The 13,667-nt window shown below is 45.9% G+C and overlaps 1 protein-coding gene across 2 annotated transcripts in view; it reads right to left on the reverse strand.

The window, feature by feature from the left end:
* Positions 1-8,878, reverse strand: part of LOC144696793 (transmembrane protein 178B-like) — a 431,205-nt gene extending 422,327 nt beyond the window's left edge. The window contains exon 1 of one of the 2 annotated variants that reach the window (XR_013580244.1): positions 7,916-8,878. Coding sequence is in view for 1 of the 2 variants with exons in the window: in XM_078568540.1 (XP_078424666.1) it covers positions 7,916-8,294 (379 nt within the window). In the remaining variant the exon portion in view is untranslated. The remainder of the gene's footprint in view (positions 1-7,915) is intronic. The other variant, XM_078568540.1, reaches the window with a different exon arrangement.
* Positions 8,879-13,667: the final 4,789 nt, after the last annotated feature.

A 13,667-nucleotide genomic window follows, 5' to 3' on the forward strand; every position in this document is an offset into this window, starting at 1 on the left:
CAGCTGCAATATAGTTTCAGCACAATTGACAGCTCCAATCTGATCTGTCTTCTTGCCGATCTAATGTGTAGCACTCACTGATTTTCGAGAAGCATCCATTCACAACATGTTATATGCCACTGTATCTCATATCACCACCAACTTTATTACTTAATCTACACATTATTACCTTCACCACCCCAACTCTGACAGTAATAACATTTGGTATCGAAGGGCATTTCAAACAGTTTTACAGATAACACAAACTAATGAATAACTTGCAATAATTCCAAGGTAGCAATTTAAGTGAGGCGTTAACAAGAAGCCTAGTGTTTCCCTATTGGTACCTGAGCATTAACATGTTACCTTTTCAATCACTGTGCTTGAGGGAGAGGTCAGGAGTGTCAATTAAATTAAATTCTCCCTTGTCCACTCTCGATATGATCAATGCACAAGAGCAGAATCAAAAACCCACTCAGAGACACCATATGATGAGCAGTGTGGCAATGGACAAATAATGGGGAACAATATACCTGAGATGGGAGTGTTTGATAGTATGGAGGGAGTTCTGCTCTCTATCTAACCTGTGTTGTATCTTCCTAAGGAGTGTTCGATGCAACACCGTAGAGAGTTTCACTCTGTATCTAACTAAATTTGTACTTACCTGGAAGTACAGTGTAGACAGAGTTTTATTCTGTATCTAACCTGCCCTGAAAATGCCTTGTAAATGTCTAATGTGGAAATAGCCTTCCTCCAGTCTGCATTGTACCTGCTTTGAGACTGTTTGATAGGACAGTGCAGAGGAAACGTTATTCTATATTTAACATGTCCTGTATCTGCTGTGGGACTGGACAGAGGGGGCTTAACTCTGTGGCTAACCCATGCTGTATCTCTTCTCGAGTGCTTGATGGCACAGTGCAGAGGGAGTGTTACTCCATATTTAACCCATCCTGTATCTGCTCCGGGAGTATTTCATGTGGATTGACTGCCTGAATTAAATTGCTTTCAATTCCCTATCACTGATATGAACAATATTCAGAAATAAGTGAACCTTCTTTAACTTGTGACTTGACAGGGAAATGTGAGGGTAGGACTGAGGAAGCACTCCCATCTACAGAATCACGACACTACTAACTTCAGAGGGATTTCACCAACAGCAACAATGTGTAGTTATACAGCATCTTTAAATAATAAAGCATCCCAAGGGGCTCCTTCATAAAGCAAAAATTGACAGTGAGCCACTTAAAATGAGATCAGGGGAGGTGATCAAAAGCTTGGTTAAAGAGGCAGGTTTCAAGGAGCATTCTAAGAGATAATGAGAGATAGAGAGGTGAAGAGGTTTAAGGAGGGAATCCCAACACTTAGGGCATTAGCAGCTGAAGGGACAGCCACCAATGGTGAAGCAATTGAAATCGGGATGCACAGAGAGGCCAGAATTTGGAGTGTAGGTATCTGAGGGTTGTGGGGCTGAAGGAGAGTGCAGGAAAGGGCAGAGGATGAGGATTTTAAAATAGAGGTATTGTTTAACTGGAAGCCCATGTCGGTCAGCAAGCACAAAGGTGATGGATGAACAGGGCTTCACGTGAGTTTATAGCTATAGCTAGCAGAGTTTTTGATTACTTCACATTTTTGGAGGGAAAATGTGGGAGGCTGAGCAGGGGTTTATTGGAATAGTCAAGTGTAGAGGTAATAAAAACATGGATGAGGGCTGCAGCAGCAGATGAACTGAGATAGGAGTGGAGTTGGGTGATGTTACAGAGGTGCAATTGGGTGGTCTTAGTGATGGTGTGGATATGTGGTTAGAAGCTCACCTCAGGGTCAAATGTGACACCAAGATTACAAACAGCTGATTCAGCCTCAGACAGCTGTCAGGGAGAGGACTGGAATCAGCAGCTAGGGAGTAGAGTTTGTTGCAAGGGACCGAAGACCATGCTTGGGTCTTCCCAATATTTAATGGAAGGAAGTTTCTGCTCATCCAGTATTGGATGCTGGATAGGCAGTCTGATCATTTAGAGAGTGGAAGGGCACTGGGGAGGCAATAACATCTACACCGATTGGCATGAACGTCGACAGTGTGGTGGCATTACCATTTTCAGAATGATGTTACTACCATTCACAAGGGGCTGGCACTACCATTAACAATGGGGGCAGTGTTATCATTTATAGAGAGAGGGACTACCATCTTCAGGATGGTACTATCATATACTATAATGGGGCATCAACATTACCTACAAACAGAGACGCAATAAATTTGATAGTGCGGTTAAATAGTGACATACCGCCATCACTGGGGAGGGTAAGATTACCACCAGCACCCGGGGAGTGGGGGAGGAGGGTGGGTACGGGGAGGTTTCCCACTGACATATAGGGTTGGTTTACCATGGACAGGAACAGGAGTGGGTAGGATTATCATTCAGGGAGACTGCATTACCGCTGATACAGGAGTTGTGGGAGGGGGGGCTGTGAGGGGTACCGTTACCATTGATACAGAAGGAGCAGCATTCCCACGGACTGCGGGGGAGGGGGCCATTTCCCTCAGACTGGGGGGGTGGGGCAGCAAATTCCCACGGACAGTAATGAGATTGGACAATAGACACACATTCATTCACTAAATTCCTGTGATATTAGTGGTCCACTGTTGACAACTCATTTCTGGAGCACTGATAATGTGCTGCTATAATTCCTTACATGTTAATAGAGTACTGAATCACAGGCAGATCTCTCTCGTGTATTGGAAGGAGCTAATCCCCTGTGTTATAGACGTTCTCTGCAATTTCCTCTCCAATTTCCCTTCAATTTCTCAGACTCACCATTATTTGGCATTAAACAAGGAGATTAGTCACCTGATAATGAACAAACTTTCTAAACTGCTCCTTTGATGCTGCAGTTGTTAAATAAACTGAAAACTGTAGTACTGAGGCACACAAACCCCAATAGCCCAGGTTCCATTTGGGATAATTCAGCTTCACTGCTCATGGGCCTAAGATGAAATAAAAGTCTATCAGGGTACCCACTCCTGAGCACAATACTGCAAGGTGCAGGGGGGTGGGGAAGAGAGTCAGCCCCTTCAGCCCCTTCAAGGGGAGGGGGGAGAAAGAGAGTCTCCCCCTTCATGGAAGGACAGGTCTGCACAGAATGGGGTCAGGGACTCAGGAAGAAATGTAAATACTGGATCTGCTGAGCCTGAATCGCTAACATTCTCATTGCAATGGAACTGGTCAATCAAAATCAAATATGGCTCATTACCTGACAGGTGGAAGGACTGAACTTCTTTCGGACCTTAATGCATTCTCAGAATGTTCTAATGCATTTTACAATCAATGGTTTGCTTTTGAGACTCAAACCCTTTTTCTGTTATTCTACACAGCAAATCCCACAAGCAACAAATAAATGACCACGCTCTGTTTTGGGTATTGTTGGGTCAGGAAAGCAAACTAACCTGAGGTACCAGGAGAACTCAACGCTCTTCTTCAAACAGTGCTGATGACTGAACCATCATTCTTTAGCAGCTCATCCGAAAAACTGCACCTCTAACAGTGCAGCACTTCCTTGGTACTGCACCAGCCTGGATTATCAGCATAGAATGCAGCCAGCCTTTGGCTCAGCGGTAGCATTACCAGCTGAAGTAGGAAGGTGTTTGAGCCCTGGTCCAGACTCTGCCAGTGTGTGGAGGCTGCAGCTCGGGCTCTGAACTCTTGAGTTGACATTGCCTTCATAGTGTGGGCTCTACCCTCCCCACCCCCATTGTATAGGAATAATCCCTCCTCCATCGACTGGTATAAAACTGATTACAACCATGAAGGAACTTTCACATCATGGGCCTGTCAGGCAGATTAATCGTCTTGCAAATCCTTCCCCTACTTCACACCCCATTTGCAAGGGAAGAGCATGAAGATGCATCAACAACACTCAAGTCTCTAGAGTGGGGACTGAACCCACAACCTCCAGACTCAGAATGTTACCACTAGCTAGCCAACTAAATTGGAGAATCTTACAAGGCTGTTGTTTTGTTCAAAGCGCTTCAATAAAAAATGTCTACAGAAATCAAACCGATCCTGTCCCTCATGGCTAGCTCCAATAACATCCAATACATTATTGTCCCAGTTATCCATTAATGATCAGACTGATCTGAAAGAGCCACCATGAGCACTGGGAAACAAACTTACATTTCACTGAGTTTTGAGGCTAAAATATCATAATACAGGAGCTGTCTGGCTCAGTGACTCTACTCAGTAATTAAGCTGGACAAGTTCAATCTGCGATCTGTGCTGTGATCTCAGCAAGCAGTGAGAGTGGGCAGCGAGTTAGAGTACCATAATTAATCTTCCCAAGTTAGAGAGGAGGGGTAATCAGCTAGGCTGTTTACTCTTGATCACTATCATGTGCTCCCCTGCTAGAAAATGTGGGTGTGGGCATTAAATAGGAATAAGATCAGGTTCAGCTGTGATGCCCTCCACAGTCAAATACCTCACTCCATGGAAGCAGAGCCAGAGGACAGCCTGTGCATGTGGAACTTCATTCCAACAAAAGTCAGCACCTTCAAGAGGCGACAGTCAAAAAAAAAAATCGTAAAGGAAGATGGAACCAAAGGGAATCGGGAGGAAGGGATAGTCATTTGCCCATTTAGTCTGTCCCTTCCATATGTTCCCCATGGTCTCTCCAGCAAAGGCAACTCAGCACTAGTCTCTGCCTTTCCTACAGTCACTTACAAAAGTCCTGCCTTACATCCTTGAGCTACACACACTGCCCCTCAGAAATCGATCCTTCCCAATGACCCAAACAGCTCAGGAACCATCCTGTTCTCCACAGTATTTGTTCATTCCTCAGTTTGCCTTTTAGCCTCCTTTTCCAATCCTAAATAAGAGTATTGTTTTGGTTGGAAGCCTAGTCCGCATATTGATTGATCTGAGAAGAGTGCGCAGTATTTGTTTTAGAGTCTTGTTTAAAGTCATACGCATGTCTTCTTGGTTCCGCGCTCACAGACTAAGCAGTTCCAATCTCTGGCTGGGCCTGCCTGCAGTTTGTGTATCTGCGCATTGCCCATTCTGGAGTTCCCACTTAGCTCACTGAATCTTATCCAGAGTTTTATTGTTGCACTTCCCAGAGCTGCAGTATCCCAGGTTGTCCAAAACTGCAGGTAATATTCTAAACATGGTCATGTTAATGATCTACATCAGGTGAAATAATATCTTTGGACTTTAAATTACACCCTTGAAACATTGACCAATTCTAACTCCAGTTGAATAGAGACACTTACCCAATGTCACAAATGAATGGTCCGGATTCAAAACGGTATTTCTTTATCATGTGCCCATGGTTTCTCCCCCTAACCAGTGTTTCAATGTCAGTAACTGGTTGCACACTAGCAATGCTAGTAATCCAATATTTTAAACTATTGCCAGCAGTCTAATGCCGCTAACCCATGGTACGGTCTTACATCACTAACTAGTGGGGCCAGTCAAACATTAGTGACCACTCTTGCAGTTCAATAACTAACCAATGCTAGCTGTCCAACATCACTAGCTGGTGCTAGGGGTCTAACAACACTAACCAGTAGCATCAGTCTTATGTAACTAATGCTGCTGCAATCAAATGTCACTAACCAGCATTAGCAGTCTAATATTGTTAATTGGTGTGGCTAATCCAATATCATTCACTGTCGCTTCCTCAAACCAGCATCTCTGTTCAATATAACCAAACATTGCTATTAATAAAATATCACTATTGCTGCTAGTTTAATTCACTAACTAGTGCTGTCAGATTTGTGCAACTAACCAGTGTTTCTGTTAGCTTAATGGCTCAAAACAGTGCTTCCAGTGCAATGTCACTCGTTGACAATGCCAGTGCAATGTCACTAACTAGTTGTCACCACCTGACACTGCTACTCCACCTAAACTAACTGTTACTGCTGCTCCTAATCTGATCAGTTTAGGAGGTAGTTGGGTGTGTTCTACTATCCACTGCACTCTGCTGCTAGTTTCTCATATTGTCACCAGTGCAATACTGTCACCCTGCACTGTTTGCTGCTGTAAAGTTTTCATTTAATTGTATCATCCTTGAAGCTCTTCAAAAACTCAAGATGTGATTTCCACCCACGTAAGTGTAAACCAGCTGGTACCAGTCTCAGTTACAAATTTGCACAAACACAGACACCCACCAGTAACCAGCTCAACATGGAACATACTGAGAAGTCATACACAGCACGGAATTCCTCTCACCATTTCAAAGCCGTGAATTACGCCATACTTTAATGCTCATCACACCTTCTCCTCCACCAACACGTTCTCTTCTGCTAGCATTCAAAGCCATAGGTCTCCTCATGCCCCTCAAGACAGTTAAAACTCATGCTTGGTGTCATCTCATGAACACCAGTCATCCCTCCCACTCCTTCAACCTTTGGAGGTGCTCCTTGGTGTTAGGTTTAATTTCTCAGTAATAAAGAGAACTAGCCAACTGTGACCGGCCACCAAAGCTCACCCTCCACCACAACCAATCCCCAATTCCATACCAGTTTGAACAATGAGGAAATCTAAAAGGAGACATCTTTAATTTTGAGGCCTCCTGATCGTGAGTTTAATTTACTTTTACAGTAAATCTTTGTCGTATGAAACAGTGGCAACATGGGCATCCCAAAGACCTCTGCATGTTAATCAGTTGGCTAATGGTTAACCATTAGCCCGGATTTAAACAGCCTTTTTGATAATCTCTCAACAGTCATGGAATGCGGACAAATTACTATTTTGGAAACTTTGGGCTCACATGCAGAAGGTTTGCTCTATTGCATTTCCCATGAAGTTTGCTGGCCAGGTAAACCCTAACCCCATCTCCCTGGGAGTATTCAGTTTGCTCCTCAATCTGCTGGGTTAGTGCGTCTCCACTGAGGCAGTGCCCAGGGTGGGGAGAGGAGAGAATGAGGGCAGGACCTCTGCTCCTGATCACTGCCCAGTCACCCACTTTCCAAAAGGTGGGCATTAGGTCAGGTCAGAGCCAGACTCAAGCTGCCGTGGATCCTCATGGCCAAATTGTTTGCCACCAACTCATGCCAGGGCGGCAGAGGGTGAGCAGGGCTTGTTAAAGCGTACCCGAGCAGGAGAGATTACTCTCGAAGTAATGGTGGGGTGGGGTGAGCGGGGGCGGAGGGAGGTTGCTAAGGAGAAAAATCGAACAGTTCAAAAAGCATTCCAGCGTACTAGTTGCTGGCTTCTCTGCAGCCAGGGTCCATGGAACTGTTCAAAAAGCTACACTTTATGTGTGCTTCATCACAAAGAGGCATTTCAAACCTGCCTCAAAATACCTGATGCCCTCCTCCTTCCCTCAGCCCCAATTCATTATGTAGCGTTTAATCAACTCTCCTTGCCCACAGTATGTTCAGAGCTTCTGTCCTCTGCTTCCAGGTATTGAAACTTAAACTGCCACCCAGGTATAATGCAATTCATCATCAGAACAATACCAGGGCTGAAAGGGTTAAACTATGAAAACAGGTTGTACAAAGCAGCTTTGTACTCCCTTAAACATAAAAGATTAAGCAGTGATCTAATTGAGGTGTTTAGTTAGATTAAAAGACTTGATAGGTTAGATACAGAGAAATGATTTCTTCTGGTAGAGAGAGATTCCAGACCCAAGGGGCAGGACCTTTAAATTAGACTAAGGTTGTTGTGTGGGGGGTGGCGGGGGGGGGATGTTAAGAAGCACTTCTTCACACTAAGCACGGTGGAAATCTGGAACTCTCTCCTGCAAAAAAAAGCTGTTGAGATTGGGGGATTAAATTTTAAAACTGAGATCGATAGGTTTTTGCCAGGCAAAGGGTATTAAGGGTTACCAAGGTGAGCCGATGGGGGCGAACTCGGTTAGCCATAATCTCATTGAATGGCAGAGCAGGCTCGAGGGGCTGAATGGTCTATGACAACGCGAACATGACACCTCCCAACCCCGGTACCTTTGGCAATCAGTTCGGCGACGTCCTGGTCAAAGCCGAGCCGGTGGCATCTCCTCCAGAGCCCGGTGTTGGTGGAGTTGTACATCCTGCTGCACTCGTCGGCAGCACTCATGGCAAACAGATGGCGTCGGTTCCTGGCGACCAGCAGCTTCTCCTCCCAGCGGTCCAGCTGGTCACGACTGGCACGGAGGGGCAGGTTGTTGGAAGTGTAGATGAAGCCCGGGTGGTTGGTGCGGCTAGCGTAGTTTTTGCACCTCTCCCGGTGCCTCCTGGCGTCCGTCTGGTACCAGTAGTCGGAGCAGATGGCCACAGCCAGCATGCCCAGGGCACACAGGGCCATGGAGAGGCCAGCGTAGAGCAGGAGCCGACCGGCTGCCATCTCATTCACGCCACAGCCTTCAGCATCCTAGCAGAAAACAGCGAGAAGGAAGATCCAAGGGGAGCAGGAGAGAAGGGAGGGGAGAGCATTCACCATCAACCGCTGCAGTGTGGCATCACTTCACACAGATTGCCCCCTTCAAACGCTGACTGCACAGGTGTAGCCTTGCATCAATGGGCTGGGCACAATTGCAGACTGAGCATCCCCCCGACCTTCTCCAGCCCAGGCATCTGCAGCTGGTCTCTGGCCTCACATCTGGAGCTTCCTTCCAGCCAGCTTTCCCACCGTTTCCCAGCAATGGATCTGCTGCCTCTCCACGCCTGGCACCTGAGAATTTCAGACCTCCAAAATAATAAGAGAGTGTGGAACAAAAGCACTGAGGTGATCTCTTGCCTTTTGTTCCAGAGGGGAGCAGAAAGGAGGCGAGTGGGGGTTAAATAGAGCCCTCCAAAAACAAACTGCACCCAGACACACACTCCCAGAAACACAGCAACCCAACAAACCCTGAAAAGCCCGGACTGACAATCTCCCAGCAAAGAAACAGAGGAAAATCAACCAGAGAGAGAGAAAACCCTGATGTCATTGAGCCCAAGGCAAGATCATGTTTTATTTATCTACCTCCTTAAAGCGAGGATGTCTGATCGTCAAAGCTTCAAACAATCGCGGAGACACCGACTTCCCGTCACCCAAAGCTCAGGGGGGGTGATTTTCTATTGGGATGTTATGAATTGTGTCACCCCTTGAAGACAAAACAAACTCTGCTTCAATGCCAAAGGCAAAGCTGTAAAATCTCAGGCCATGCCACTCCTCGACAATATATCGACGAAAGCGTTGGTATTTTAAAAGATTCGGGGTTTTAATGTTGCGGTGGTACTTTTACAATGCTTAGGAGGCAGGCGGATATCCCAGTGAGGGTGCGGATTGATTTCGGTACATGGACGTTAATTAAAAGGCGCTTTATTGTGTGGGAGATTGTAATTAAAGCAACACCGCACCGCAAGCAGGCAGCGGGGGGACCAGATCCACTCCGCAAATCCCTCGGATAATTTGAGTCCTGAACGAATTGAAATAGTTAAGTGACACTAATTCATCATTAAATTAATACACTTGTCAGCTTAACCAGAGGGAAGACGTAATCCACATAAAGGGGATGATTTAGAATTAATTCTTCATTTTCAAATATCGCCGTTAAACTTTCTGGCAGATCTGATTATTCTGTTGTTTCTCTTTCAGCTGTTTGTAGGCAAAATCCGTCCCTTTTACTGCTTGGAACAGCGAAGTCCTGTCTGGGCATCTGAGCTGAGACTGTCCAAGACATTATTCAGACTGGCATGTGCCAATCCTACCAGCTTTGGGTCTACAGTTGTTCAGTGGGGTTATTTTAAATGCACCATTAAGTGCCCCAATAAAATGCCCCATTTAAAATGCCTCATATAAATGCCCCATTAAACTCCCAGCTTTAAGCTTCACCAACAACAACTTGTATTTATATAGCGCCTTTAACATTAAAAAGATAAAAGTTAGAGGAAGGGAATTCTGCAGCCAGTACCTCACCTCCTGACTCCCCAAAGTCTGTCCACCAGTGTGATGGAATACTCCCCACTTGCCTGGATGAGTGCAGCTCCCACAACACTCAAGAAGCTCAACACCACCCAGGACAAGGCAGCCCACTCGATTGGCACCCCTTCCACAAACATTCACTCCCTCTACCACCGACGCACAGTAGCAGCAGTGTGTGTACCATCTACAAGATGCACTGCAGGAATTCACCAAGGCTCCTTAGACAGCACCTTCCAAACCCATGACCACTACCATCTAGAAGGACAAGGGCAGCAGATAGATGGGAACATCACCACCTGGAAGTTCCCCTCCAAGCCACTCACCATCCTGACTTGGAAATATATCGCCATTCCTTCACTGTCACTGGGTCAAAATCCGGGAACTCCCTAACAGCACTGTGGGTGTACCTACACCACAAGGACTGCAGCTGTTCAAGAAGGCAGCTCACCACCACCTTCTCAAGGACAACTAGGGATGGGAAATAAATACTGGCCCAGCCAGTGAAGCCCACATCCCATAAATGAAGAAAGCGAGCTTATCGATAGCTATGCCCCTGTCCATGACACCTGTTCATGTAAATGTTGTTCTGCTTCATCAGTTGTTTTCGTTTTAATATTTCAGTCCAATTGATTGCTTTTCCTATGGCCTCCTCTTAGTGGTCCGACATTCCTGTCTCAGCCTGTCCATTGTCCAGTTCTTCCTGCTTTCTTCAGCAACATCCAATTGAAATCTATCATGTTATAGACCTTTGAGGCTGGTTTGTTCCGAGTTTCTTCAGAAAGTTTTGTCCCTTTGGATGAGGACCTTATGGAAATTTTTGAGAATGTAACTGAAACAGTGGACAGGGGAATGCCTCTAGTTTATACAGAAGCAAAATACTGCGGATGCTGGAAATCTGAAATATAACAGAAAGTGCAGGAAAAACTCAGCGGGTCTGGCAGCATCTGTGGAGAGAGAAACAGAACCTGACAGTTCATCATAGTCGATATAGCTTATATATTGACCTTCAGAAGGCATTCAGTAAGATCCCACATAAAGGACTGTTAATTAAAATTAAAACTCATGGGCAGGATTTTTCAGATAGCGGGCTTTCCTGCTCCACCATGGGAAGAATCAGGGGAGAACGCATCCCCACCAATGCTGGCTGCCCCGCAGCCATTAAATGCTCCAAGGTGTGTTGATTGGATGGAGACGGGTCTTCTGCCCCTCATTCGGGAGGAATACCCACCTCAAAGAGCTGCAGGCCAACCCGATAAACCAGCAGCTCTATAGTCCCATCAGCGCCAGCAGCAGCCGTGGCCAGAACTGGGACTACAAGCAGTCCCCAGATTCACAGTCCAGGACCAGATAAGTGCGGGTGGTCTCATGGCAGGGTGGGAGCTGAGGCTCAGGAGTGGGGGATGGAGAGTGTGGAGGATGTGAGAGTCTTGATGGATGTACAGGAACTGCAAAGAAGTGAGCCCTACAAGAATGCTGGTGCCTCAACTATTCACTATGTTTATTAGTGACTTAGAAAACACAACAGAGAACCATTTACCCAAGTTTGCCGGTGGCACAAGATTGGTGGTATCGTAAGTAGTGTCAATGGGAGCATAAAATTGCAAAGAGGTGTTGATTGGTTAAGTAAGTGGATAAAACAGTGGCAGATGTATTTCAATGGAGGTACTCATGAGGTCATCCATTTCAAACCCAAAAGCACAGACATGTATATTGTTTAAATGATGAAAATCCAGGAACAGTGATGGTCCAAAGAGATCCAGGAATCCATCTACACGGATCACTAGTGGTTAGGCATTAAAAAAAATCAACAGGTTTAATGGCCTGTTGGCCTTTATCACTAGGGGCCTAGAATATAAAGGAGAGCGAGTTTTGTTCCAGCTACACAAAGCCCTGCTTAAACCATCCCAGAAGCACCAAGGACTGTTCTGCACACCCTAAAAAGGATATGCTGGTTTTGGATGGAGGGAAGCACAGATTCACCAGAATGTTACCGGGCCCCCAAGGGTTAGATTGTGAGAAGGGATTACATGAACTAGGCTTGTATTATCAGAAGAAGGTTAAGGAGCAATTTCATTCAGATTTTTTAGAATTTTGTAAGTCTACACTGATGGTGCAGAGAGAAACTTTACCTGCTGATGGGGAAGCCCGGGACAAAGAGGCATAACCTTAAAATCAAAGCCGGGCCACTCGGGAGAGAGGTTAGGAAACACTTCTTCATGCAAAGGGTGGTAAAAATGTGGAGCTCTCCGCCCCAAAACGTAGAAGATGCTAGCTCAATAAATAATATTAAGATCTGAGACTTATAGATTTTTTTCTGGTCAAGGGTGTAAAAGATGTTAGAGCCAAGGCAGTTCATGTCGACATATAACAAGACCTGGACAATATCCAGGCTTAGTCTGACAAATGGCAAGTAACATTCACGCCACACAAGTGCCAGGCAAAGACCATCTCCAACAAGAGACAATCTAATCATCGCCCCTTGATGTTCAATGGCATTACTATTGCTGAATCCCCCACTATCAACATCCTGGGGGTTACCATTGACCAGAAACTGAATTGGACTAGCCATATAAATACTGTGGCTACAAAAGCAGGTCAGAGGCTAGAAATCCTGCGACGAGTAACTCACCTCCTGATTCCCCAAACTCTGCCTACCATCTACAAGGCACATTCCATCAAGAATGTGATGGAATACTCTCCACTTGCCTGGATGAGTGCAGCTCCAACAACACTCAAGAAGCTTGACACCATCCAAGACAAAGCAGCCCTCTTGATTGGCTCCCCATCCATAAACATTCACTCCCTCCACCACCATCGCACAGTAGCAGCAGTGTGTACCATCTACAAGATGCATTGCAGAAACTCACCAAGGATCCTTCAACAGTACCTTCCAAACCCACGACCTCTCCCACCTAGAAGGACAAGGGCAGCAGGTACATGGGAACACCACCGCCTGGAAGTTCCCCTCCAAGCCACTCACCATCCTGACTTGGAAATATATCGCCGTCCCTTCACTGTTGCTGGGTCATAATCCTGGAACTCACTCCCTAACAGTGCTGTGGATGTACCTACACCACATGGACTGCAGCGGTTCAAGAAGGCAGCTCACCACCACCTTCTCAAGGGCAATTAGGGATGGGCAATGAATGCTGGCCCAGCCAGTGATGCCCACAACCCATGAATGAATAAAAAAATGGTGGATAGAGTTAAGATGAAGATCAGCCAGGATCTCATACAATGACAGAACAGGTTGGAGGGGCAGAATGGCCTCCCCCACTCCTGTGTTCCCAAATGGATTAATTTGTCTGCATTTTTATGACACCTTTTAGGAGACTGTTTCTGGCTCTGTAAGATGATGGAACCAGTGAAATGTTTTATAGATTATTTTAACTATTATGGTAAATCTATCTCTGGAGATTGGGGTGTGCACTAGTGCTCGATTGTATGTCCCTTTGACAGGCATATGTCCTGTATAGTATTGGTCATTCCCCAGTGTAGAAAAGGGCACTGGAGCATAAAGGAACATTGCCAGCTTCTGTTTGACACTGTGAGATTCCAGTGTAGTTGTTACAAGGTGGTTCTTTGGTTCCATTGGTTCTCTCCTGTTTCGAAACTTTCTCTGACTTATGTTGCTGAATCTACAGCTTTCTCAGGGTGTGTTCCTGGGCAAGGCTGCCTGCTGATCCATGTAATACCCTATCCCAATCCAGGCCAGAACCTCAGAGCTCCACAGCACACACAGGACAGGCCCTTTCACAGCCCGATGGGCTCCTGTCGCTGGGCAGTCAGCTGTAACCTCCTCCCCCTCTCCCC

The sequence above is a fragment of the Cetorhinus maximus genome, chromosome 22 (assembly GCF_964194155.1).
Source record: "Cetorhinus maximus chromosome 22, sCetMax3.hap1.1, whole genome shotgun sequence".
Taxonomy (NCBI): Eukaryota; Metazoa; Chordata; class Chondrichthyes; order Lamniformes; family Cetorhinidae; genus Cetorhinus; species Cetorhinus maximus.